Source organism: Ovis aries, chromosome 3 (assembly GCF_016772045.2).
Source record: "Ovis aries strain OAR_USU_Benz2616 breed Rambouillet chromosome 3, ARS-UI_Ramb_v3.0, whole genome shotgun sequence".
NCBI lineage: Eukaryota > Metazoa > Chordata > Mammalia > Artiodactyla > Bovidae > Ovis > Ovis aries.
The window spans coordinates 37,921,797-37,949,422 of record NC_056056.1 but is presented as its reverse complement, the minus strand read 5'-3'; the positions used below and the strand labels follow the sequence as shown (position 1 = coordinate 37,949,422).

General features: G+C 47.0%; 1 protein-coding gene across 2 annotated transcripts in view; it reads left to right on the top strand.

Annotated features, from left to right (window-relative positions):
• The first annotated feature begins 6,180 nt into the window (after positions 1-6,180).
• Positions 6,181-27,626, top strand: part of GALNT14 (polypeptide N-acetylgalactosaminyltransferase 14) — a 219,912-nt gene continuing 198,466 nt past the window's right edge. For both annotated transcript variants that reach the window (XM_012167384.4, XM_004005800.5), the window contains exon 1: positions 6,181-6,339. In XM_012167384.4, the coding sequence (XP_012022774.1) occupies positions 6,211-6,339 (129 nt within the window). In that variant the 5' untranslated portion in view covers positions 6,181-6,210. The remainder of the gene's footprint in view (positions 6,340-27,626) is intronic.

The following is a 27,626-nucleotide window of genomic DNA, read 5'->3' as shown; positions in this document are numbered from 1 at the left end:
TTGATTGCTTGGCTGATTACCTGAAACTTCTGGGCTTATTAGTCCCCGAAACATCTCAGCTCCCTGTTTCATTTCGTCTGTTGAACCTAATGAGGGGTGTCACTTGGGAGAATTAGGGGTTTGGGGTAGAGGTGTTATAATGCAAGCTCTACTGAAGAACTTGTCTTGCTGGAAATAGATCAGGTAGCTTCTCTAAGCTCCACTTTCCTCAATTACAAAAGAAGAAGCATTGAAGTAGATGGTCTCCAAGACCCCTTCTGGTTCTAACATAGTTTGATCCACTATTTCTCCTTTGTCTTCACTGGGTGTGTCTGTTCTAAGTTAGTGGACTGATGGTACACAGGAAATCTCAGTGCTTATTGAAACATTTCTGCCTGAGTACGGATTGTAAACTGGCAAGCAGGCAGCAGCCTGGATCCAGTCTGCAGATCTGTTTAGTTTAGCCTACCTAATATTATTTTGGAGGAAGGGTGGGAATTGAATTAGTTTACAACAGTTAAAATCCAAGATATATCCTGAAGTTGGACTTGTGTTTCTGTTGAGATGTTGGAAAATTCTGGTACTGCTTCATCTTCACGCGTAATGATCAATTAGGATTACTTTCTTGTGAGTCCTAAATAGACCCCACCACTTCCCACTGTGTCTCCAACAAGCTGAATGTCAGTCCCATTGTTTTCATTGTGTTTATGCTGTCCCCGACCTCATCCCACTTCGTTCATTCATGGCCCACAGAGGCATGTGGGTAGAGGAAGAGAGAGTTGGAGGAATAATTAGAATCCAATGTCAGGAACCTCCTGTCCTTTGAAGAGACATCCGTGCCATGATGTTTCCTGAGATGTGTGAGTTTCTAGGTGGATAAAGTGCCTTCAGTTGGGTGGATAGGATCAGACATCCACTGACTGATGTGGGTAGCACAATGATTTCCCATTTAAAGCCAGCTCAGTATGTCCACATTGTCTCTCTCCTTTGAACAAATGTTTTGAATATCATTCACTCAGGACAGTGCCCCACAGGAACACTGAGGCTACCCCAAGCTCAGCACATACACAAAAGAATTCGAACAGCAAAGACCCTTTGGTCACCTAAAATGATCAATCCTCTTTTAGCAACATCAGTGGAATCCCCCTGTCCATTAGAGTGGCCATCTGATTTATTGCCTAAAATAGGAATTTCTTAAAAGTGAAAGGGGGCACTATTAATAATTATGCCAGGAAAATACTTCCCTAAACAAACTGGGGCGTGTGGTCACCCTGCTCAATGTCCAACACTTCCTAATGACTTGATTACAAAAAGCTGCCTTTGGCCACAGCAGGTTGTCTTGGGAGCCAGATTCGTCTCATTTCTACCCCTGGGACATGCGTGGCTCCTCTCATTGTTGAAATTCCTGCCAGATTGGAGAGGACTCATCCATCCTGTTTCCATTTCTTCCAGGAATTGATCTCTCCTATCCACTTCTACCTTTCACTGATGCTCTAAACTTAAGATGGCATCACTGACTCAATGGACATGAGTTTGAGCAAACTCAGGGAGATAGTGAAGGGCAGGGAAGCCTGATGTGCTGCAGTCCATGGGGTCGCAAAGAGTCGAACACAACTTAGCAACTAAACAACAAGATTGTCTTTGACTCTCAGAGATGATGCACGTGACTATTAGATGTGGCTCTCTGAAATTTGGGTCCTGGGGAATGAATGAAATCTCTGTTTGGATCTCTCCATTTGTTTTTCTGCTCCTGTTCCCCTCTTTCAGAGACCCTGCTAGGTAATTCAGGTTAAAGAATTTCCCTCTACTTTTCTTTAAGCTAATTGGGTCATCCATTCATGCTGTTAGAACTTTACATTTTCCATGGAGGGAGGGGTGGTCCCTGGCTCAGGTCCCTGCAGGACACCAGCTCTGAAGATCACACCACTTTCACAACCAGCAAAGGCATATCATTGCAGCAAAAGTGAGTTTTATACTTGGCATTTGGGTGAGGAACAAAGAAAGTTTGGGGGCATTTCAAATAATGAAAGAAAGGAGCAGGCTTTTGAAATGCAAAGATATAAATCCCTTTCCAGGAGGCAAATTATACAGTGGAACAGAAGGGGAATAAAAGGAAAGGAGGGGTTGAGGGGAGTAGGGTGGTGAAAGGAGGTGTTTAATGGATAGAGAAAGATCCAGAAAGGTGAGGCTCAGATCCCTCAGATAAAGCCACCCATCTACTCAGCGAAGATAAGAGGAAAAGCCGGTTGGCTTTATTCTTTTGACAAAGATTCACCAACGTGGCATAGAGAGGAAGTAAGAGGGTTGGTAACAGCTCATTCTCATTTACCACATGGCCTGAACTAGCCTATCACTCACTTTATAAAAAGGAGTTGCAGGAGACACGGGACGTACAGTTTGACAGAATCTACAGTGGCAAGGAAAAAGAAGAGGAACACAGAGAAAAAGGGAGCTGATGTATTATTTACAGGTTAGAGAACTTGAACAAAGCAGGATGCAAAAACAGGCGCAAAGACTCGTGTTTGTACGACTGTGGAATAAAGGCAGACACCTCTGAATTCTTACTGCTGTACCTTTTGCTGCTGGAGACCTCTGTCAGTGCTGGGCCGGCATACCTGTGTGTCAGCTCATCACTGTGCTCCAATCTGCCCTGCTCTCAGTTACATTTCCCTGTGGCCCAGAAGGGGTAAAGTTCTCAACAGGAAGCTGCTGGGCCTCTGTAGGTGCAGTCTCATTAGGCTGGGCACAGAGGGCATCTCGCTGGTGGTGGCAGGTCTAATAAGCATGCAGATGGAAGACACGCACGCACACACACACTCTCACTGAAGTCACGCAGTGGGCAGAGAGGAGGGGTGTGGGGAATCGGATCCGAAAGGAACAAAAGGCCGCAGTCTCTGCAGTGAGCTGAGTGAGAGTGACAGGAGGACAGCTAAAGGCAACCAGAAGCAAAGTGTGAAAACCCACAGCCAAAGGCGCTGGAGCATATGCCCTGGACTTCACAGCTTCTTCCTCTTCCCAGCTTACACTGGCTCCATATGCTGCTTCACATAGTGTTCCCGGGCCATAATGGGTTTTATTCCATAGTTTTTATACGAACGCGGATGACTCACATCTGCTCCAATACCCAATTCAGTCTCTAATGTTTTCGGCTGCTAGGAGAGAACTTGCCAATTGACAGTGGCAAAAAAAAAAAAAAAAAAAAAAAGAGCTTCAATTCAGGGATGAGGAAGGTTACCACCCCATAGGTGTGAGCTAGAAGGCCTTTGAGAGGGCAGGACCTTAGGGATGGGAAACAGACCCTGGGAAATGAGGAATTTGCTCCAGACTATCAAGACCTGAGGGTAGACCATTAAAGGGCAATAGGACAGTCCTAATTCAGAATGTACTTATTTTCCTTATTTTCCTGTCATGTTAAATCTTTTGCTAGGAGCTTTTCTTCACCATATAGACTGTGATGAGAAAAAAGTCACTTGGATTAATCACCAATGATAACTAATCCTCCACTGGGATCAGCTGTGCTCTGCATTACTTAAGCTGGTTATTAAAGTTTTAAATATTTGGGGGAATCCCTGGATAGGCTGGGAGAGACTTAAAGGGCTGGGCCCTGCATGGAGACTCAACCTGGCTTCCAGATGTTTGAAGTCCCATCTGAAATCAATTTCAACCCTAATGACAGTGACTGGCTTGATAACCCAAACTAATATGGCTTTTGGCTGGATCAGGTAATGACACTTTGCAAAACTGGATTCTCTTGACAGCTTTCATAGGCCCAGGGAATCTCCTCCACTTGAATGGAGGACAAAGTAGTAATTAAGAAGCAAGCACCTTGAAAGTTGATAACCGCACTCCCAGGTATCGCAGGCCCCGGATGGAGCTGCCATGGGAGAACCAGGACCTCAGTTTCCCCAGATGCCAGACAGCACGAAGCACCTTACATCCTCAGCAGCAGGCAGTGTGTGCTGCTGCAACCATCTCTAAAGCTTGGCGGTGGTGTTGTGTAACTGTTTGCCATCTGTTACTCAGAAGCAGCACCACAAAGCGCTGAGCAATGGACTACGGAGCTGCGGCTCCTGCCTGGAGCTGACAGCATCTCAGCGACTTGCCTGGGGGTCCCCTGCAGAGCCTGCCGCAGAACACTTTGCAGGCCCCACACCGCAGGTCCAGGGCAAGGCTGCTGGAAGGGATCCAGGAAGCTCATGATACTGCAGAGAGGGGTTCTCTTGCTGCTGCCCCCAGCCTTCCCAGACCGTGATCTACCTGGACCTTTGCCCAGCCAAAGCAGTGGCTGGGGGGCCTACCCCCACCTTTCAGAGTACAGAGTTCTGATACAGGCAAATGGTTCTGTGTGATGGTCTGAGAGCTCAGCTGAATCTTGAGATGGGCTGGCAAGAGTGCTCAGCTTTTCTGGGCTGTTTTATTTTCTATCTTTGTTCCCACCCATAACTTCTTACCTACAGCCTAGCCAAGATGGGGCTAGGAGGAAAGACTGTTCTGTGACTGAAAGACAATGTACCAAATACAGGGGCAGATGCCTCCATTTTTGACTCCACTTTTTGCTGGCTTTGTCTTCCTGAAGAGTGAATTCTGGAGCCCTACTTTACACCTGGCCTGCCTCCTATGCTGGGCCCTGTGGGGAGAGGCAAAGAGGATGATGGCCACAGTATTAGGTGCATCACTTTCACCTCACTAACAACTTGATGAGATAAGCATTCTTCCAAGTCAGGCTCACACATAAGATGGCACTGTTCCCCAGGGAGAGCAAGGTGTCGTTCTCCCCCTCTTTCAGGGATCAGATGATCAAGTAACACCAGCACCTTGCACTTAGCTTTCACAACTATTCATTCACTTGTAAATCGTCCCCATTTTACAGATGAGGAATCTAAGCCTCCTGGGGTCTCCATGATTCACACAGCTATTGCGGCTGACTGGGGCCAGGAACCCCTCATCCAGTGTTATCAGCATCATTCCAGCCTAGCTGAGGCCCATGTAGGAATCCAGTTCAGACTGTGCTCTGCCTCTGGACCCAAGTAGTTTTAATCTTCAAGAGGAAGAAGGGTGCACTTCCAAAAGGCATTTGGGGAAAAGGGCTTTTGAAAGATAGCCCTCTGCACCCACTACCCGCCTCCCCCCAAGTCACTTTGCAGTGTTGACTTTGCAGTGTCAACCACATGGTTGACCCAACTTTGGACCCCACCCCCACTCCCTTTCTGCAAACACAGAGCCCTGATCCTTAGGGAGAGAAAACTCTTAAGGGAGGTAATTGCACCTTAATTTTTAAAAGGATTTCTTTAAAGTTAAATTTAGACCAACTCAGTGTTCCCATTAAGCAGAAAAAGTTGCCAGGCAGCTGCAGGCAGGCAGAGAAACACCCTGGGGAGTTGGCTGAACTCGGCCTTGGCCCTGAACAGCCAGGAGAGTGACCCCCGGGTGAGGCAGCAGGCCTGCCAGTGTCCTAAGGTCCCAGAGCCAGCTCCCCTAGGGCGGGTGCACAGAGAGCGGGACCAGGCTACGAGCGCCACGGGCAGACCCCCGCGGCGAGCGGGAAAGTCCTCCCAAGAACCGCTCCTTCCGGCACAGGCTGGCCTTTGGGTCCCGGCGTGCAGCTGGGGGCGGCGGGTCTCGCGGACGCACCGTTCCAGCCCCGCCCCGCCCCATCCCAGGATGGCCCCCGAGCTGCGCGCGGGGCTCGGCGCGGGCGGCCCCAGAACAGCACGCGGCGGTGTCTCGGTGGGCGGGCGGCGGTAGCGCCCGCTCTCAGAGCCCAGCTCACTCCCGCCCGGATTCCCCTTCGGAGTCGGTCTGTCTGTCGGTCCTCCCTCCCCCATCTCTCCCTCCCTCCACTCCCCGCTGGAGCTCCTCGCGGGGTGCCGGGCACAGCCTCGGATTCCTCCCTCCCCGCAGCTCGAGTCAGTTTCCCTCGCGGCGGCGGCGGCGGCGCGGGGAGCATCTCGGCGGGCACCGCGCTTCTCCGGCTGGAGCGGTTGTCCAGCTTGGCGGCCCCTCGGCCCTCGCCTGCCGCGCCTCGGGGCACCGCGTGGTCCCCCCTTCTGCTCGCTCCTCTCCCGAGCGGGTGCGGCGCCTGGCAGGCTCCCGCCGGACCTCCTCCGCTCCGGATCCCGGGGCTAGCGCTCGCGGGAGCAGGGTACTCTCCAGGACACCTGCCCCGCCGACCCTGACCGCCAGGGGGTGCCCCCGGGGCGCAGTGACGCCAAGAGGAAGGCAAGCGGGACCATGCGGCGCCTGAGTCGCCGCCTGGTGCTGCCGATCTTCGGGGTGCTCTGGATCACCGTGTTGCTGTTCTTCTGGGTAACCAAAAAGAAGTTGGAGGTTCCGACCGGACCCGAAGTGCAGACCCCCAAGGTACGGGGTTTGGCTGCGCGCCAAGCGCGGGGCAGTGGCTGGCAGGAGGGCGCGCAGCTCGCGCGCGGGGTTTGCGGGCTCCCGGGAAGCCAGGGCGGGGGTCTGGGTGCTGCGAGCAGGTAACCCGGCGCCGGATGCGGCTACAGTGTGATATTTCTGGATTTTACAAAAGCCCAGGGGGCATCCCCGGCCCTGCGCTGTGTGGAAGTGGGAGTGGGTGTGGGTGGCGGGCGCGCGCTGGCTTGCGGAGCGGGGCTCTTAACTTGGGTACAGCTCGCCTGGGTCCCGGGGCGGCGGGGGCGCAGCGGTCGAGCCGCCCGGGGGTTGGTGGTCCGTGGACGCTGCGAGATAGTAGGTGGTGGCGGTCGGGTGGCAGGGCCGGCCGGCGCTTGGCGCCCGAGAGAAGTCTGGCGGCCGCGCTGACCTCCTTGCTTCCCGCAGCTGCCAGGCCGGAGCAGGGGAGGCCGGAGGCCCGGGGGTGCTCCGCGCGCGCGTGTGCGGCGCGGGCGAGCGCCCTGCAGCGTCCCGGGCGGCTGCCGCCCGGGCCCACCCAGCCTGTCGCAACCCTTGCTTTATAATTGTCCTCGATCTCTTCAGCTGCATTGGAAGTTGAAATGAATGTGCCCTGAACATCACTAAAGAGCCTGTAAAAACAGACGCCTTGGTATTGGTGGGGAGTTGGGAAAATGAGAGTCTAAGTGGCTTTTCCAACTCCTGCCCAGGCGGTTCATCTGAGCGGAGCCACTGGGCTGTCCCTGCAGGCTCAGTCTTAACCTTTACTCAGAGCCCCCATTCCTCGGTCTCTTCTTCCACAGACCTGGCCGTGGGACAACAGAAGGGAGCCTCAGGGGGGTTTCCTGACCAGCCAGGCAACATTTATGAACAGGGTCCAGAGAGGTCGTCCAGTAACTGTGAAAGAGCCCTTGGAGAAGCTTATGGTCCCAAGCAGGAGACTGAAAATAATGGGGAGAAAGGGGAGTAAGTACAGTGCAGAGGACTGACTAGGTGCCAGGTACATGTGGGTGCTTCATAAATAGTTGTAGGAGTTGGGTGGGATTCTCCTTATTCCATAGATTAGGAAACTGATTCAGTCTTGCCTTAGGAGCTACTGATTTGAACTCAGACCTCCGATATTCAGAATCTTTCCACTATATCAAGTTGCCTCTGAGATTGCCTTTTAACTGTCTTTGGGCACTTACATTCTGAAATCTTGCCAATGCTCGATTGAATTCCCCAAGCATTTATTGATGATCTGCTGTGTGCCAGGCAGTGTGCTAGCTGCTGTGGGTACAGAGATGCAGAACCTATTCTCTGTGGGCAGGGGATTTGCTCAGGAATGGACCAGGACCATACAGTGTGCACTAGGTGTCATGGGGGCCTGGGGACTTAATGGAGGAGGAGGAGGAGGGCACAGGGAACTGAGTAGAGAGGGAAGAACAGTAGGTTTGGCACTAGGTAGGGACGGCATTCCTGGTAGAGGTTAATTGCACCAAACAGGCCGAGAGGAATGACACAGCATGCTGGGTGAGTTTGGCACAATTCGATCGTCAAAGCATGTGGCTGATGGCGGGGATGAAGTTGGGGGTAATGTGTAAGAGTCCTGTTGGGTAGCACCTTGAGGGTTCCCAGGGGCCTTGAGGCTGCACTAAGCAGGGGAGTGACAAGGTCAGATGGATGCCTTCCAATAGCCTTCATCACACTGGATCGATTTTCTCACTCACTTCAGACCCGCCCATAGATATGGGGAGCTTTTCCTCTTTTTCCCTGGGTGGTTCTGCTCCTTGTGATGCAATTAATGATGCCTGCGGGGACATGAACTCTGTTTTGCGTTGAACTTCATTACCTTAAGCTTGCTTATTCTAGTTTACTCCAGGGAGCTGAGACCAGAGATCTGTTTCTTCCTTTGTGGGCTTTGTTGTTCTTCCTTACCTGCTTCTTTTCATCCCGCCGTGCGTTGAGCGCACATTTATCCAGTGCAGCCACAGGCCAGGCTCTGTGCTGGGTTTGGGCATTGCTATGAGGAGCGCACTCTGCCTCTGCCGTCTGGGGGTGGCTCTCACAACTTCCTGGCTGAGGCAGAATTGCAAACAAATGAGTAGTGGGATGGGGTGGGGGCAGTGGTCTAATGTCAGATATAGTGCTGTGCAGTCATGGAACAGGGGTCTCCTAGTTTTGACCACTTGCTCTTTGTCTTAACATCTCCCCGCCCCATTTTCTGTCTCCTTTATAACCATGAATTCTTTAGACTTTAACAATCTTGATACTTCTTATTGTTGGTCACCCTTTCTTGTTAGTCTATTTCTTCTTTCTCTCTTTCACCTGTACTACGACTTTGTGTGTCTGCTTATATATGTTGTGTATATTCGTGGGTGTATTTTGTGTCTAGTGGATGAGCACCCCTCTGTATCTTGGTGCGTATGTATCTGAGGGGAGGGATGGAGAGACAGAGAGAGGTCCTTCTCAGGGCCACAACAGTTGTTCCCATCACTGATCTATCAGGAAATTTGCATGTTGGGTCCCAAGGAGTGCAGTAGGATTCCAAACCTGACTCCATGTCGGAACCACCTAAGAGAGCTCGTTTAATATACACATTTTTATATTTACTGCAGAGATTATGATTCTGTGGGTTTTGGTAGAAGGTCCTAGAATCAGTATATATATATATTTTTTTACAAGGGCCCCACGTGAATCTGAAGTAGCCTACTGATGGATGGTTTTGGAAGCTAGATGAAGAATAGCAAGTCTATGGGTTTTTTTTTTTTTTTTTTGTGGTTCAGTGGGCCCCGTGTAAATATGGCCGAATAATTTCATTCTTCTTGAGTTCCTGGTGGTCCAAGCTTGTGTGAGCATGTGCATTCATGTGAAATAACAATAGCTAGCATTTACATTGGATTTTACAAATTCACAAAGTCCGTTTCACATGTATTAGCTCATTTAAGCTTCACAATGACCACAAACAATAAGGCAGATCATACTTTAATGCACATGAGATTGAGTAATGAGGTTAAACAATTGGCCCAAGATAGCAGGGCTATAATTAAGTGGCAGCATCAGCACAAGAATGGAATTGGATCATCCTGGCAACCACCCACACCCTGTGCTCCTTCCTTGCCACAAGCCACTTGGATGCCTGGGTCTTTGCTAGTGGATGATGGGATGAGGTCAGGGATGTTTATAGCTGCACGGTGCCCACCTACTTTCCAAGCACTTCATGACTCATCTCGAGGTGCTGGTCTTTGTGGAGCTCCAGGGAGGTTGGTGCAATCTGTGGGGAAACCATCTCAGAGGGAATCCTGCCCTGCCCATGGAGGAAGCCATCTGGGGCTGAGGAAGCGCTTCTGGCTGTACAGAGTGAACCCTGCTGGCAGGCTGCAGCGTCATTGGGTGGTTGCAGCACCCTTGGTCTAGAAATCGTTTGCCAGGGCAGAGATTGTTTCCTCAACAGTAAGAGTTATCCAAGGACAGTTGTCTATTGTAGGGCAAAAAATTTGGTTGTTGGGTGAGTTCAGTATCCCAGGTTTCTCTAGTCGATGCTTCTGCCCAGTCCTGGGGAGAGAGCTCTTGCCTTGGATGTGTCTGAAGCCATGGGGACTCTGCCTAGGGCTCTTCCCAGTGTGGTAGAGGGGTCAGTTTATTTTCCAAAGCAAGAGCAGTGGGCTCCCTTCCCTCTGAAATATTTAGAGAAGTTGAAATGGTGGAGGGATTGGACAGGAGAGGGCTGCAGCCCGGGCTCCTTGGCTGGGGACTTCCCAGCTTGTCCATTCCATGCAGCCAGTTGCCTTTGCTGGGGACTAGGCCCTGACTGTCTTCCTCACTGTTAGGACATATCCTCACTCACCTGGCAGTGGGCTCTCCAAAGTGGGCCTGATAATAAAATAAAACCTATGCCCCGTCACAATCCAAGTGATACGGAGAAGCCAGGCTGCATCCTTGGTTTAAGAAAATTAATTGGATTTTTTTCTTAGTTTCAAGAAGGGCTGTTCTATTAATAGCTCAAATAAAGATTTCTTTAAGTTTGACTTTTCAATGTTGATTTGATTTTTATGGGGATTCCCACCCCCAAGTTCAGCAAAGCTCTAATTCCTAATTGAAAATCATGTAACAAGCTTGATGCTTTCATTTAAACAGGATTTTAGCAATAAGTACTGTACCACTAAAAAAAAAAGACAGAAAAATGTTTCCATTTCTTCTCTCCTCTATCATTTGTTTGCCATTTGGAGAATTATACAATAACTGACAGAATTTTTTTTTTTTAAAACAGCAAATTTTTCTCTTATTTTCAAGAAACTAAATTTAGGCCAGGGGCTTGCTGCTGCTGCTGCTGCTGCTGCTAAGTCGCTTCAGTTGTGTCTGACTCTGTGCAACCCCATAGACGGCAGCCCACCAGCCTCCCCTGTCCTTGGGATTCTCCAGGCAAGAACAGTGGAGTGGGGTGCCATTGCCTTTTCCGAGGCCAGGGGCTTAGGGCTTAGTAAAAGAAGAATTTGAGACCTGAGGGTACTTTTGGAGGAAGGTATTGGAAATGTAAAGGCTTTGAGTAATGTGCCTCAGGCCATGTAAATGTATTTGTGCTGTGCTAGAAATATGGCAAACACTGTCAGAAAGGAGCTTGTTTTCTGTAATATTTGCATACTGCACACGCCTTATGTATATGGCACTGTTATTGTATTCCTCATTTATTAGATAATTTCTTCCACACACACACACAAATTCATCAGTTTTAGAGAGAGAGGCCCTAATAATCCGCTGAAGCTCCGTGGGCATATTTTGGATTCTGTTCAGGGAATTTCAACTCTGGCACAACCAGAAACAGCTCGTTTTCAGATGAACCTTCATCCTTCGTGAACATTCGTGCCTGCGTGTGCTGGTGCCCACGCTGGGCACTGTGCTGATTTCCCATCTAAGGCAATTCCTGGAGAAGGTGGCGGGGATGATGCTGCCTTCGAGGCCCAGATGTGGCTACTGTGAGAAGCTGGGAAATATGAGACTAGCAGGTTAGAACTCCAGGTATTCAAGAAATAGCATGCCTTGCTTTCTAGATATTAACAAGCTTAAAGCAAAACAAAACAAACCACTGCCCCTGCCTGCCACCTCCCAAAAGAGAAACCAAACCCTGAGCTCCCCTTGTACTCCTCTCTTGCCTTGATCAGCCCCATCACGCTGGTGGGAATTTCTCTTCCCTGGGTCATTTTTGGCCTGCCTGGGGTTGTATCCTTGTCCCAGCTGGTATTCTCCCCCAGGCCGCATCCCAGGGACCTACAGATCTATTTTAAGGGAATCTCTTTGGGTCAGTCTGGGGATATCTCTCTCCCTCTCTGTACCTAAACCCTTGTTCTCCTAAGTTGCCTGGTGCTTTTGGAAACAAAGACCAGGAATCCCTGTCTCAAGATTTCCCAGAGGCCCAGAATGATACTTGCTGCAATCAGAGAAGACACAGGGACAAAACCAGAAAGGAAGGAGAAATTAATGTCCCTGTCACAAGCTTCCCCAGCCTGTCTAGAGACTACCCTTTTCCAAGGTTGCTCATCTGTTTGTATCATTTAAAAGTGCTAATCTCCACTCATAAGAGGTCATTTATTAGCTCAACAGGGACAGAATGAGGTTGCCCTTGGCTGGTGCCTAAGGCCCAGGATCTTTACGGGGCCAGGTTCACATGCCATCTCATCTGCTTCCTCTGCCTGCACCTGTTCCCACACCTCTACCATCCCAAATTTCCAAAATAGTCTTATGCATTATCAGGCACCCAGGAACAAATTTTGAAATTGAAGAAATGTTTTTCTGTGCCTCTGTTTACTTTCTAACATTTACAGTTATGTCATTCTTCCAGAGCATTTCGAAGTCCCTGATGTATTTTTCGGAAAAGGAATCTGAATTAGAAAGTAGGGACAAACCCACAGCTCCCCTCTCTGGGGGCGTCTGTGAACCCTGCTATGACTTTTACACATTCCACTTGAGATCAGTGTTATAGACCTGCCATCTGTTTGGGGAAGTGAGTCTCTACAGCTGGCTGCTGCCTCTTCCCACTTGCCCGCAGGGACCCGGAGCTGGGTAGTTGGCCTTCCTCCTTGTCTGGACCTCAGAGACTCAAACTGTGCACCAGGGTCGGAAAATGGAGACCCCAGCCCTCTCGTGGCAGCTCCTATCATGTCATAGTCAAGTGTGGGTTTGCCTTCTGGTTTTTCTAATACACCTGGCAGCCCAGGTGTCTCTTTCTGCCATTGGTGGTGCCAGACATCACTCAGATAGTCTTTTCTGGGCTCAGTCTCATCATCTGTGAAAGGGAGCAGCATGCTACAGCCCTATCTATCCATCTCCCACTTGCCTTGCCAGCAGTCTGAGTCATTTTGCGTTACTTGTGAATAACTCTGAAGTGAAACCTCATGGCTTTAAATAATTATACCACGGATACCCTGAGTCTATTACTTATCTTTTAATTATTTTACCAGAAACGCTAGATTAACCAAACACTAAATCAGCTTCTGAGTCCTGAGATGTTGAGCTGATTAAGAAAGAACCCCTTTGGGACAGTGAAAAGCACGGGCATGCACACTCACGTGTACACTGGCACCCTGGGGAATTCTGCAGAAGCTCCTGAAATTTGCTGGCTCTGGCATTTTGGTATTTGAGGATAAATGGCCTGAAATGACCTTCTGGGGCAGCAGCCTTTCCATTCGGTAGCAGCTGCCGCCATCACAGGACCTAATGGACACTAGGAAGCTGATGGCAAGAGGAAGGAAGATACGTCTACAGTGAGAGGAAGGTATATATGCCTCCCAGGGAGTCCTCTTTCCTCCTGCTTTCCTTTCCATCACTTCTCTCCTCCCTTCATCACATTCTTTCTCCTTCTCTTACTCACGTTTTCTGGGAAGCAAGAGGGCCCTGGAGCAGAGAGGCACAGGGCACTTGGTCAGGAGTCCCAGAAAGAAGTCTGGAGGCCTGGGAGCCTAGTACCTCTTGCAGGCTCCGACCAAGGTCAGGAGCGGCTTGCCTAGCTGCTGGTCTGGACGCAAAGGCAGTTCTTTCCAAAGGAGGGACGTGGCTGCTCTGGCCACCCTGAGCCATTCTGCTCAGACGCCCTATATCAGCACAAGCCCTCTTGGCTGGAATTAAGGGGCCAGTGGACCACTGCCTCCAGACAAAGCCGATTTCAAGTACAGAGTCTCTTCTGCCTACCATTTCCCAGAAACAAGATTAGGCACTTAAAAAAATAATTAAATTCTCCTCATATCACTTGTCTTCTTAACTGTGAGCGCTACAGAGATCTTTCAAGGAAATACAGGGCCAAGCAGCACAGGCACTTGTTCCTGCCACTGGATCTGAGTGCCCAGCCAAAGACAGCCACCACCCAGCTGCCTCTTTCTAACGATCACGTTGTTTGAACCCAGTTTGCATCGCATTCACGGCCAAGAGAGCATGAGGAGCATCTCCAGGCTGGGTAGGACCGGCCCATCTTGACACGCTCTTTCCCAAGAGGCAGTCAGTCCCTTGCCTCAGTCGTCACTAAGGTTTGGAAATTAGGATGTTTTTCCCTCTAATGGCCCAGGCTGGGGATTTATGTAGTTCCCGTTGTTCCTCTGAGAGCACTCTAATCATTAAATTCCCCCCACCCCTAGCCACAGAGAAACTGAGCCGATCAATATTTATGCCCCCATCACTTGCAGCTGTAGTGTGTAGGCATCGTGGAGGCCAAACTCCCTGATGGTCATTGAGAAATTAGCTGGCATTCGTGTTTCAGGCTCACTGTTTTCTAGGATCTCTGGGAGATCAGACCACGTGGTCCACGGATTAATTAAGCCACCCAGATAATTGGCTGTTAATAGGCGGGCAGTTGATAGCTGCCAGCCGAGTGCTGAATTGACAGGTCCTGATTGTGGTGGGCTGGTGGTCTTCACCTGCAGAGGGACTGCTCAAAGTCCTGAATGATTAAAGGTGAATCAGAAACTGGAGGCTAAGAGAGACCTTCCTCCCTCCTTCTTTTCGTGTGATGTTACAGAGTTTACAGAGCATTTTTATTCACAAATGCCTCCTTTGATTCTTCCTGCAACCACGTGTGGTGGGTGTTATTGTTACCCTCGTTCTCTGAAGTAGGATGAAAACTGAGGTTACAATAGGGAGGAGACAGGCAAGCTCGCCCAACCGCTGTGTGGCCTTGAACTCACTCTTCTGACTGTAAAGCCTGTGCTGTTTCTATCATGCCTATGCTCAATGTCCGGCTAGCTTCCTTTTCCAGGGGAAGTGGCAGTTCTTTTATATGTGTACGTGCTTTGTGTATATTTTCATCTGGACAAAAAGCTCATGCTCTTGCTGAAAAATGACCTCTCCACCTCTGATAAAACACCAGCATTGCCTTTCTGCACGTAAAGGGGAATGGTGGGTCAGGTTAAGGGAACTCTACAACCTGTCTCTGAAGGGCCACCAGGACTTTGTGTTTTCTCCCAGGACAGGCCAAGTTTAACTCAGTCTCAGACCCAACAGAAACATGCTGCAGGTGATTTGGGGAGGATCCTGGGCTGGACTGGCAGACTCGTGATCCTGGGAGAAGTGGAGAGAGGCTTTCGTGCCCCTTCAGTCCTGTTGTCGGTACTGGCTCTGTCTTTCTATTAGTGACCACCCCCCACCCCAAACCCCCACCCAAGATTGGCAAGGTTTGACAGCAGGAAATGAAGCTCTGCTGTCATTCAGGAGGCTGCTCAACTCAGAAGTCAATGGGATCCTGCAATTAAGACGGAAACTGTTGATCTGTATCCGTTTCGTGATGAATGTGGTTCTTAAACAATCAGAAGCAATTCTCCTCTAAGAGGAAAAATGTCATTTGAAAGAATCTAAGACATACATCCTATTTGAAATGTGAGGCATGTAAATGGGGGAGTGACTCCAGGGAAGTGACTTTGGAAGGTACCCAGCATCACCGGAGAGAGCCTCACGGCTCAAAGATAGAGGGCGCCCTGCCTGCGTCCTGCTCTTCGGCCTTGAAGGGCCACGGTTCAGCCATTTGGTGGCTGCTTTGGGGATTGGGTGTGAGTAAGGGATTTGCTGCCCATGTATATGCTTAAAGTTATGACATCCTGGTATTTTTGTCTGCAATTCTGGTGAGCTACTAGAGAGCTCATGGTAATGCTTTTGTGATGTGGCCTGAATGTCACAGTCTGTATTGCAGGATCCTGAGCAGAAACATGACTTTTCCACTCTTGTGCATTTCTGCAGCGCATGGCAACATTAACGGGGACAATATTTTTTAAGGATATTCTTGGAGTAAGAATGAAAGGAAACATAAACCTAGAGAACTCTGGTATTTTCCCTCTCTGCTCAAAAGTCCTGATGGTTTTCTAATCATTTGTTTAATTCTGGATCAGATAAACTCTCTGTAATTTTCCCTGCCTCTCTTAACACTGAGATTATGGCTTTCGCTTCAGGTTTTAGCTTTTCTGCTAAAACGAACGCCTTGCATTCCAATTAAAGTCAGCACTTTTTTCTGTAAAGGGTCAGATACAGTAAGTCCCCTATATGCAAACAAGTTCCATTCTGAGAGCACATCCCTAAGTCCAGTTTGATTGCTAAGTCCAACAAAGTTGGCCTAGGTACCCAACTAACATAATCAGCTATATAGTATTGTACTATAATAGGTTTATAATGGTTTTCACATAAATAATACATAAAAAACAAAAAAATAAAACATTTTTAATTTGGAGAAGGAAATGACAACCCACTCCACTATTCTTGCCTGGAGGATCCCGTGGATAGAGGAGCCTGGCAGGGGTCCTCTGGGGTCACAGGAATCAGACACAACTTAGCGACCAAAGAGACAGAGAATCTTACAGTACAGTACTTTGAAAAGCACAGTATACAACAACTGGCATACAGGGGCTGGCATCGAGTGAACAGGCAAGAAGATTTACTGGCTGGAGGAGGGAGAGGAGGTGAGAGAAGGTAGAGCTGAAGGACCGTCAGCAAAAGGAGACAGGGCAAGCTGTCATTTCGCTCATGCCTGACATTGATGGAATGCACGTTTGCATCTTTGAAAGTTTGCGATTTGAAGGTTCATATGTTGGAGGTGTACTCAATCTTTTTTTTTTTTTTTTTTAGACTGTATGGTTTCTGTTGTAACTATTCGACTCTGATATTGTGGAGTGAAAGACATTATGTAAATGAAATGAGTGTGGCTGTGTTCCAGTAAAACTTTATTTATGGGCCCTGAAACTTGAGTTTCATGTAGTTTTCCCATCTCATGAAATACATCTCTTTTGGTGTGATTGTCAAAGATTTACAAATGTAAAAGCCATTCTTAGTTTGCAGGGTGTCCTAAGACAGGTGGCAGGCCAGATTTGGCCTTCAGGCTGTGGAAAGAAAGTGAAAGTGCTCAGTTGTGTCCAACTCTTTGTGGCCCCATGGACTGTACAGTCCATGGAATTCTCCAGGCCAGAATACTGGAGATGGCAGCCTTTCCCTTCTCCAGGGGATCTTCCCAACCCAGGGATTGAACCCAGGTCTCCCGCACTGGAGGAGGATTTTTTACCAGCTGAGCCACCAGGGAAGCCCAAGAATACTGGAGTGGGTAGCCTCTCCCTTCCCCAGTGGATCTTCCCGACTGATGAATTGGCTGTGGAATTCTACTTAGAGCACAAGAACAGGCCAAACTAATCTGTGGTGTTTGAAGTCAGCTTCATGGTGACCCTTGGTTGGCCTCAGTGACCAGAAGGGAATCTGTGGGGCGGGGGAGCGGGGAGGGCGCGTTTGGGGAATTGGTACCCTGTTAGTTTCTTGATCTGGGTGCTTGTAGCTTGAGTATGTTCGCTTTGTGGAAATTCGCTGAATGCTTGCTCTTTTCTGTTTGCATATGCCACCTCAATAAGACCTTCGAAAAGAGAAGAATGGACTGAGTGGGTGGCTTCTGACTCTGCGTATTAGCACCTCCTTTGAGGTCAGGGTGCAGAAGTTTTCATTCTTCTTGTAGCCACTGGCTTCTGTTTCTGAACAGAGAACTGTCTTGATAGATCTTCCCAATATCCCAATTCCTACTCCCTTTTACGTACAGGGAGATGTTTCACAGCTAGTGTGGTACAGGTACCAGTCACCCGAAATACCATACCTGGAAGAGTTAACCTTTTAGTTGCTGAATCATAGGAAGATGGATCAGGGAGGGGAATTCTAAAGGAGACCCAGGCAATGGGGACTGCCAGTAGGAATTCGGCTGTTGGAGCTGCTCCATAGTGAATCTGGGCTGAAATCTACCTTCTTATGGTTAAGATGTGGAGGCTTAGTTATATTTGTTGTTGGTTAGTTGCTCAGTCCTGTCCAACTCTTTGCGACCCCATGGACAGCCTAGCAGCCCGCTGGGCTTCTCTGTCCGTGTGATTTCCCAGGCAAGAATACGGGAGTGGCCAGGATCTTCCTGACCCAGGGATCGAACCCGTTGTCTCCTGCATTGGGAGGTGGATTCTATACCATCGAACCACCAGGGAAGCCCTACTTACAGTGATGGAATTATATGGCATAAGCTACTGGCCTGTAGAAAACTAGCTTTCCCCACCACCCCCCACCCAGCAAAAGAGCAGAGTGCTAAGAACTCGAGCTCCTGTGCGTGCCAGGTGCTTCCTGTGTCAGACATCTGTCCTCCTGACAGCCCTATACAGTAGGTGTCGGTAGTTTTGTTCTTCAGGTGAGCAACATCAAGGCTTAGGGAAGTTAAGTGACTTTCCCAAGGTCATGCCACTTACCAGTGGAGGAAGTGGATTCCAACCCAGATCTGTCTGGCTCCAGAACCACCTCTTCCCACTTCACCATGCTCACCCCGGCCTCTTTCTCTCCCCTCATAGTCACACCAAATCTGGTCTCCTAAAAGAGATGCTGAATGTATTTTCCCCTTAGCAACCTGTCATTATAGCTGGGCTTTGTTCTGCTTCCTAGAATTACACACATCTTGTTGCGACCAGAAGCTATTGAATGAAATAGTGTATATCAGAAGCTATCTTTTCCAGGACAAGTCATTTTAAAACAACAGGCAAGGAGGAACTTTACAACACTTTCAAAGAGAAATATACTGTGCTTTGTTTGCTATCCCCTGTGAACATGTCCAACCTATAGAGGACTGGAGATGTTTCTGGTCCAAGGGTTAAACTTTAAAAAAGGATGTCTTCAAGCTGTCACATTCTTGAGAGTGTGAAGGAGCTTTTGGTATGCCTCCAGACTGATTAAATAGGGGATGGCTTGGACTTAATCAACAGATGCTGAAAATGCAAAGGCTGTCTTGAACGGAAAACAACCCCTCCCCCACAGCACCCCTCAGAGAGGAATAGTCCTGTGTTCAGCATAATAGCACCAATTATTTGGTTGTTTGTATTGAGGAGTTGAAAGCTATCATGTGCCGGGAAAATACTCAGCATGGAGCAGTAATTATGGATCAGCTGATAATAAAGGATACTCTGGATTGACTACTAATTAGATTATTAGCACCAAAAACAAATACCTGCTATTAACCATGAATAAGCCGCATTTATGATATTTCCTACTTTTAAATATATATTCCTTTTTATAATGTGCAATTTCCTTTCTTCCCTTTCTGTGCCAAGACTTCCCATTTTCCTCAGTCATAATAAGCATCGTTGTCTGCTCAGCTGTGACCAAGTGGTTTTCTTGTTTCTTTCCGGTCTCAAAAGGGGTTGAGAATGCTGACAAATTGAGTGTCACATATCAGACCCTATGTGAGACATGTTAGGTGTTTTCAGGGGAGAAGTCAGGGTTATTCCAGAGCAGGATCCAGGTCTTTCCCAAGGGGCACAACGTCTTAATAAGGGGTAAGGGGATGTATGGGCTTCCCTAGTGGCTCAGATGGTAAAGAATCCGCCTGCAATGTGGGAGACCTGAGCTCGATCCCTGGGTTGAGAAGATCCCTGGAGAAAGGAATGGCTACACACTCCAGTATTCTTGCCTGAAGAACTCCATGGACAGAGAGCCTGGTGGGCTACAGTCCATGGGGTCACAAAGAGTCAGACACGACTGAGCGACTTTACTTTCACACTTTCTTTTCATAAGAGATTGTATGTTTTTCCCTGTCAAATATGTGCTGGAGTTAATTTTGGCACTTTGAGGTTTGGTCCTTGTCTTCCCGATCTGAGGAGATGGAATGGGCATTTGGGTGCTTCGAGTGTCTGCTCCCACCCTCCCCAGCAAGTAAGCCATCTTCCTACAAGTAGGTTGACAATGCATTCCCAGTAGAATGAGATTCTAGCTATCTTGTGCCCAGGGCAGATGTGTGTTCTGTGGGTAGGACCATGTGGGAGGAGCCCTTGGGAGCGCCCTGGGATGTCTGCAGGGAGCAGCTGGCTATGGTAGGAGTCAGAGGGCAGCTCTGGCCACGCCCTCAATAAGTGGTGAAAGTGACTGTCAGGGGTCCTGCAGGAAGTGCTGGTGATGGAACTTGTTTGTGACCACCATTACAAGCTAGGAGGGAGAAGCTTCCTTGGGGAGAGGGTGAACAGCTGCCTGTCAGGAGAAATGCAAGTTGCTCTATCTGTGTTAAGTGTTTGTTCTTTCCAAGGCCTACCGCAAGACAGGCAGGCGAGATTTAGCTGGTACTTCCCAGTGCAGTCATACTTGATGTTTAAGACTGGCACTTTTCTGATTAAACAGTGTCTGAGCCATAGAGATTGTTCAGATGTTCTGTTTTGAATAGTTTCTCTGGATGATGTATTGATTACTCTTATTTTACCAATGAAGAACTTGAGGTTTTATAGCATCCAGTGGGAACTTGCCTAAGTCTACAGAGCTCGTAAGTGTTGGAGCCAAGACAGGTCTGGTTGACGCAGGGGTGCCAGTGAAGGAGTCAGCAAGTGAGAAAGACAATGATCTCCTTGAAGGAGTATCTCCCTTTGAGCACCCATTCATCATGGGGAGAGAGGCTTGTCAAACAGGGGGAGACAGAGTGGGCCAGTTCCCCTATACCAGGCCATGGGGTCAAGCTCATCTGTTCATCCAGCAAACCTATATGGGCATAGCTGGGTGTGAAGTGCTGTGCAGGGTGTGGGAGATAACTGAGCCTGGTTCTGCCTGCCTTGCCCTGGATGAATTCTTAGAGAAGAGTAGAGTGCGGCCCAGTGGCCCCCAGCTGGTGCCTGGCTATTTCTGTCTCTTGAGCCCTGACTCCTTCTTGGACTTTAAGGAGTGTTGCTTTATTCCTGGAAAGATAGAACTGTGGCCCTGGGATGGCTGTTTAATGGTGAAAGGGGCTGCAAGATGGCTGGAAGTCTTTTCTGTCTTTTGAGTTAAAATGGGATGTAAGGCCGAGGGAAATGGAGAGAATCTTTACACGGGTTCGCCAGACAGAAGTTTGAGACAATTGCTTTTGAATTTACTAGCAGTTGTTCTGCAAGGTTGAATTTCTTCCCCTGATCATGTCAGTCTGCTGTTAGCTCAGAAAACTGTGGTTGAAGTTTAATCTCCTCCTTAAAGCTCTTTCACTAAAACAGGAACCTGTTATTCCACAGGGCCTCTTATTAGAAGTAGAAGGATTTAGGGCGGCCTTTTAAAGTCAGGTCAGTGAGTTTTGAAGAAGTCCATTTGCCAGGACCCACTTGTCCCCAAAGTGTCTGGTTTTTGAAAAGCACAGCACTAGTGGAAGGATAATGGAAAAGGAAAACCAGTCTCGGGATAGAAAAATAGGCTAACTGAGCAACCCACTTTAATTTAGTCAAGGATGCCTATTGTGGCTTTTATACTGTTTTGGATACTGTAGACCAGGGTTGGCCCATGGGCCAAATTCAGACCCCACCTCCTCCTCTGCTTAGTCTGTGGGCTAAGAATGTTTTTTAAAAAATATTTTTAGTGGTTGGAAAAAAAAACTAGAAAGAAAAATATTTTGTGACACATGAACATTATCTGAAATTCAAATTTCAGTGTCCATAAATATAGTCTTATGGGAACCATCACCCTCAATTATGTGTTGTCTGTGGCTGTTCTCACCCGCCTGTGGGTGGCAGAGATGATAGCTGAGATGGAGACTAGGTGGGCCATGAAGCTGAAATTTTTACTGTCTTTTTAGGAGAAGTTTGCTAATCCCTGCCTTAGACCTTTGCTTCTCAAAGTGTGTTTTGGTGGTAGTTTGGTAGAAATGCAGTTTCTCGGGCCACTCCACAGCTACTGATTGAAAATCTGCATCTTAACAAGATGCTTAGGTGGTATCTGGGCGATTAGCCTTTGAGGAGCCCTGTATCAGATGACAGCACTCTTGCTCACAAAAAGCTAGTGTGAATCATACTTCACGGACTGGGGTCTGGAGTCGGTGCCACATTTCCCTATTTATTGAATTCAGCCTGATTCTGACCTCCCATTCCCCTGGGTTGAAGTGGGGATTCCACATCTATCACAGGTTCACAAGGGTCGAGAAGGCTTCCTCATTGCCTGGTGACATGGGGAGAGCCTGGACCCTTTTAGCATCCTAGTCATGTCTGTAACATCATCATTTTAATGCTTTCGGGCTGGTGGGTTCCTTGTGATGTGGGGAGCCTGGAACCCCAGGCCCAGCCTCCCTTGGGGCATCACACAGCCATTCCTCTTGGACCTTGCTGTCCCTGGGGTACCCACCACTTTCAGGACTGGCTACCTTTGTTATCTTGCCAAGCTGGAGGAATCCCCTTTCTCCATCACCTTCTGGGCTACTCATTCTTTCAACATACCTAAGCTTTTATGTACCATTTCCCTGGGAGGGAGGGAGTGTCCTGTCCGGGTTATATGCTGAGGTTGGGGGCTGGTAGGGGCTGGGGTGAGAGTGAGCGGGTGGAATGCAGTGAGGACGGATGCAAATGAGGATCCTGGTACATTACTCCACTACCGTAGTGTATTAGGGTGCAGGTGGGGGACATGGCCAGTACAACGCAGAGGCAAACCTAGGATATCTTCCTGTGGAACAAGAAGAAATTCTGAAGGAATTTAGAGAAAGGGCGATTGTGTGGGTGGCAGGAGTGGAGAAGTTCTTCCTAAGTTAGTGGGACTCAGCAAGAGTGGCCAGAGGTCCACGCAAACCAGGAGCAGCCCAGATGGCGGAGGAGTCTGAAAATAAAGCCATTTGCTTATTTTTGTTCTCAGATGTGAATGTGTATGAAAGGAAATGGATCTCTTCAGTTGGGAATGTTATAGTCTACTCACTGGGGACTTTGTTCAAGAAATGTTTTTAATTTAAGAATTTTTAACTGCTTGGAGTACATCAATTGATCTTAAAGGGGCAATTCCGTGAAACTTGAACATGGCATTCCCTTTCTCTTACTCCCTGGCCTAAATGAGAGCTGCTGTGTTCTGTATTTCTCGTCAAGGCTGATTCTGGTTTTTCTTGACCACCTATTTTCATCTTTAGTTCATGTAGCTGCTCTTAAAGTAACGCCTCATGGAACCGTCATCTTTTCCATCTTGAATGAGGTCTTGGCAGGGCCATGGCCAAAAGTTGCCTAGAATAGTGACGTCTTCTGAGTTCAGAAGACCTGAGTCTATATGTATTCATTGATGGATCAAGGAGTGAAGACGTCCTAGCTGGTGTTACCAGGAGGATGGATTGAGATCAAGGCCAGGGAGATTTCATTCTTCTTATATATACCAGATAACCCAAAGGCTGATGCCTTCCCTGCTGGCATTTGATGAAATGTATGGCTAGTCCACTGTATCTCTCTCCAGATTATCTTCTTGGGAAACTAGACTAGGGGAGGACCTACCCAGTGGACATGTGATGTGCCAAATTTAAAAAAAAGGATTCAAACTTTTCTCCATAGTACCATCCTATTTTGTTAAAAGCAAGGTCAGTTCAGTCCGGCAACTCAGTCGTGTCCAACTCTTTGTGACCCCATGGACTGCAGCATGCCAGGCTTCCCTGACCATCACCAACCCCCAGAGCTTGCTCAAACTCATGTCCATCGAGTCGGTGATGCCATCCAACCATCTCACCCTTTGTTGTCCCCTTCTCCTCCTGCCCTCAATCTTTCCCAGCATCAGGGTCTTTTCCAGTGAGTCAGTTCTCATCAGGTGGCCAAACAATTGGAGTTTCAGCTTCAGCATCAGTCCTTCCAATGAATATTCAGGACTGATTTCCTTTGTATAGACTGGTTTGATCTCCTTGCAGTCCAAGGCGCTCTCAAGAGTCTTCTCCAACAGCACAGTTCAAAAGCAAGAAATCTATTTAAAAAATTTTAAAACATCAAAGTGGGTGATTTACATAAGTGGGTATTGTCTATGTTGTATTTCTCATTGTGAAAGTGTTAGTTACTCAGTCATGTCCAACTCTTTGTGACCCCATGGACTGTAGCCTGCCAGGCTCCTCTGTCCTTGGTTCTCCAGGCAAGAATGCTGGAGTGGGTTGCTGTTTCCTTCCCCAGGGGACCTTCCCACCCAGGGACTGAACCCGGGTCTCCTGTGTTGCAGGTGAATTCTTTACCATCTGAGCCACCAGGGGGGCCCACGTATTTCTCATTGCTGTCTATTAATTGATTGATTAATTTAGGTTTATCTTCTCCCTAATGCCCTCCACTCATCTCCCGTCCACTTTAAAATAAGCAAACGAACAACTTGGATACAAGAGAGTTCCAGAAAAACATCTATTTCTGCTTTATTGACATGCCAAAGCCTTTGACTGTGTGGATCACAATAAACTGTGGAAAATTCTGAGAGATGGGAATATCAATCAGATCACCTGACCTGCCTCTTAGAGAGAGAAACCTGTATGCAGTTCAGGAAGCAACAGTTAGAACTGGACAGACTGGTTCCACATAGGAAAAGGAGTACATCAAGGTTGTATATTCTCACCCTGTTTATTTAACTTATATGCAGAGTATATCATGAGAAATGCTGGGCTGGAGGAAGCACAAGCTGGAATCAAGATTGCCGGGAGAAATATCAATAACCTCAGATATGCAGATGACACCACCCTTATGGCAGAAAGTGAAGAAGAACTAAAGAGCCTCTTGATGAAAGTGAAAGAGGAGAGTGAAAAGGTTGGCTTAAGGTTCAACCTTCAGAAAACTAAGATCATGGCATCCGGTCCTATCACTTCCTGACAGATAGATGGGGAAACAGTGGAAACAGTGGCTGACTTTGTTTTTCTGGGCTCCAAAATCACTGTAGATTGTGATTGCAGCCATGAAATTAAAAGATGGTGACCAACCTAGACAGCATATTAAAAAGCAGAGACATTACTTTGCCAACAAAGGTCCATCTAGTCAAGGCTATGGTTTTCCAGTAGTCGTGTATGGATGTGAGGGTTGGACGATAAAGAAAGCTGAGTGCCAAAGAACTGATGCTTTTGAACTGTGGTGTTGGAGAAGACTCTTGAGAGTCCCTTGGACTGCAAGGAGATCAGTCCTGGGTGTTCATTGGAAGGACTGATGTTGAAGCTGAAGCTCCAATACTTTGGCCACCTGATGTGAAGAGCTGACTCATTTGAAAAGACCCTGATGCTGGGAAAGATTGAGGGCAGGAGAAGAAGGGGATGACAGAGGATAAGATAGTTGGATGGCATCACCGACTCAATGGACATGGGTTTGGGTGAATTCTGGGAGTTGGTGATGGACAGGGAGGCCTAGTGTGCTGTGGTTCATGGGGTCGCAAAGAGTCAGACACAACTGAGCAACTGAACGGAACTGAACAACCTGGATGTATAAACTTCCATATCTTTCTCTGTGCACCTTCTAGTCAGTATGTAAACATATATAAACATTTATTGATCTATTTTGATCATTATTAAGGAGAGAAAGAGAGTGATCATATTATACATACTTCTTAGTATCTTATCCTTCATTGACCATGTATCTTAGAAATCCTCAGGTCATTATTTTTAATAACTGAATAGTCTTCTGTGGTATGGTAGTGGCTTATTCCAGTCAACCCTTCCATGTAATGGCTATCTGTCTTGTCTGTTATCTCTTGTCACGACACAGTGCTGCAGTAAATATCTATGCGTACTTATTCTTACATACTGGTGCTTTTACTTCTATGGGATAGCTTTGGAAGAGTGGGAATTCTGAGTCAAAGGGAATCTAATTTTTATATTAATAGATATATTAAGATTGCTTTTAAAAACAGTGTAATAATTCACTTTTCCACTAGCAAAGTGAGTATTCTTTCCCCAGTAGCCCCTTTAGCATGAATGTTTTCATTTTCCTTTTGCCCATTTTGGGTGTAAGATTGAATCCTATTGTAATTTTATATTCCTCTGACTACTAGAGAGGTTGAGTACATTCTCACATGTTTATTGCTCTTAAGGATATGTTATTCTGTGAAGTGTTTTTTCATATCCTCTGCCCATTTTCCACTGAGCTGTTTATCTTTTGTTGTCAGTAATGAGTTCTTTGTAAGTTACTGCTGCTGCTGCTAAGTTGCTTCAGTTATGTCCGACTCTGTGCGACCCCATAGACAGCAGCTCACCAGGCTCCCCTGTCCCTGAGATTCTCCAGGCAATATAATAATTTTTCTGTTTTATTGATGCAGTGAATTGTTTTGACTTCTTTATTTTTGAACCATCCTTGCTTTCCTGGAATAAACCCTTCATAGTTATAGTTTATTTTTATTTATGCTACTGGATTTTATTTGTTGGCATTTATTTGGAAGTTTAACAGCTATGTTCATGAATTCGATTGATTTATAGTTTTTTTGGTACTCTATCAGGTTTCAAATTTAAGAGAATACTGCTTCCATAAAGTTGATTAGAGAGATTTGTGTCTTTTTAAATGTTAAATAGTTAACATAATAGTTTAAATAACTTTGACATATCTGTACTTTAATGGATACATAAAAACTCAGCTCTGAAGCTGTTAACTTCTTAAGTGGTAGCCCTTGATTCCCTTGAATACCTATTTTCATTTTTCAATCCAATCTGAAAATGTTAGTATCTTAATAGGAATATTCAACATGTCATAATCAGTGAAATAATTGATATATTGAATATTTACTTCTTATTTTTCTTTCTCCTTTTTATTATTGTCACTATTCTAGCCAGTTGTTATTTCAATTTCTGTTTCCTTTTTGAATCTAGACATCTTACTTTACCATCGACACTGACTGTTACCTTCTTTTTCAGGACATTCAAATAAGTACTTCTATAAAAACAAGATACAGACGAGTTTTCCCCACAAAAAATGTTTCACTCATTTATTATCAATCTAATACATCAAGCCTTGTAAGAGTACTTGTACTGCTTTACTCTGTCTTACACTTAAATAGGGGGGACCTTTACAAGACTTTTACTCACCCCCTCCCCACCGCCACTAATTTCTAGGTTTTGCTAAGATAATTTAACATTTCTAGAACTAAATGCCAATTTTCTCTTTGCAGAGTGTCTCTTTTTCAAGTATTCTGTCAGTTTTGTTACTTTATATTATCTGTTTAGAGTCAACTGTGCAAATTACACAGTTCATCATTCACCACTGTTTTCTCTTCATCTCATTCATCTTGAGATTTCTGTTTGAACTCATTCATTTTCTGACCTGAGTATCGTCCTGAGATGGGGTATGTCAGTTATATTTTCTACGAGTGCTTGCATATCCACAAACATCCTCCCAGTCAGACAGGCGGGATAACCTCTGGCTTAGCTGTCTGGCCGTCTGTGGATGGTTTCCCACTGTCTTCTAGGTTCCCATTTGCAGATGGCAGGTAATTAATAGCTAATTTCATTTCCTTTGTAAGTTACTTATTCCTTCTGTCTGGCAGCCTGTAAGATTTCCTTCTTACCTTCAGAACTTAACATACTTTGGGTTAAGTCTTTTCCCAAGACTCCTGCAAGAAGCTCAGTTCCATTTGCAGACATCAAGGGAAACCCTGTTCTTTCATTTGTTTAATTCTTGTCTGTTCTTTTATTTGTTCCTTTTTCTCCTTCTGGGATTACTCTTATTCACAGATTAGGTCTTCAGAGTAGATCTGCTATCCAAATTTTTCTTTTCCCTAATTATTATTTCTTTGTATGTTTCTCTTATTTATTTTTTAATTTTTTCTATTTGATCTTCTGAGCCCCCAATTCTGGTCAGTACTGTAACCATTCCCTTACGCATTCATCTGATGAGATTTTTACTTTGAAAATCATGATTTTTTGTTCTAAAAAGTCTTCTCTTTTTGGTGCCGTTGGAACATCAGTAAGTGCTGTTATTTTTGTTTGTGTTGTTCTTGGCTTTGGTGGCTCAGTTGGTAAAGAATCTGCCTGTGATGCAGGAGGCCTGAGTTTGATCCCTGGGTTGGGAAGATCCCCTGGAGAAGGGAACGGCTACCAACTCTAGTATTCTTGCCTGGAGAACTCCATGGACAGAAGAGTCTGGCAGGCTACAGTC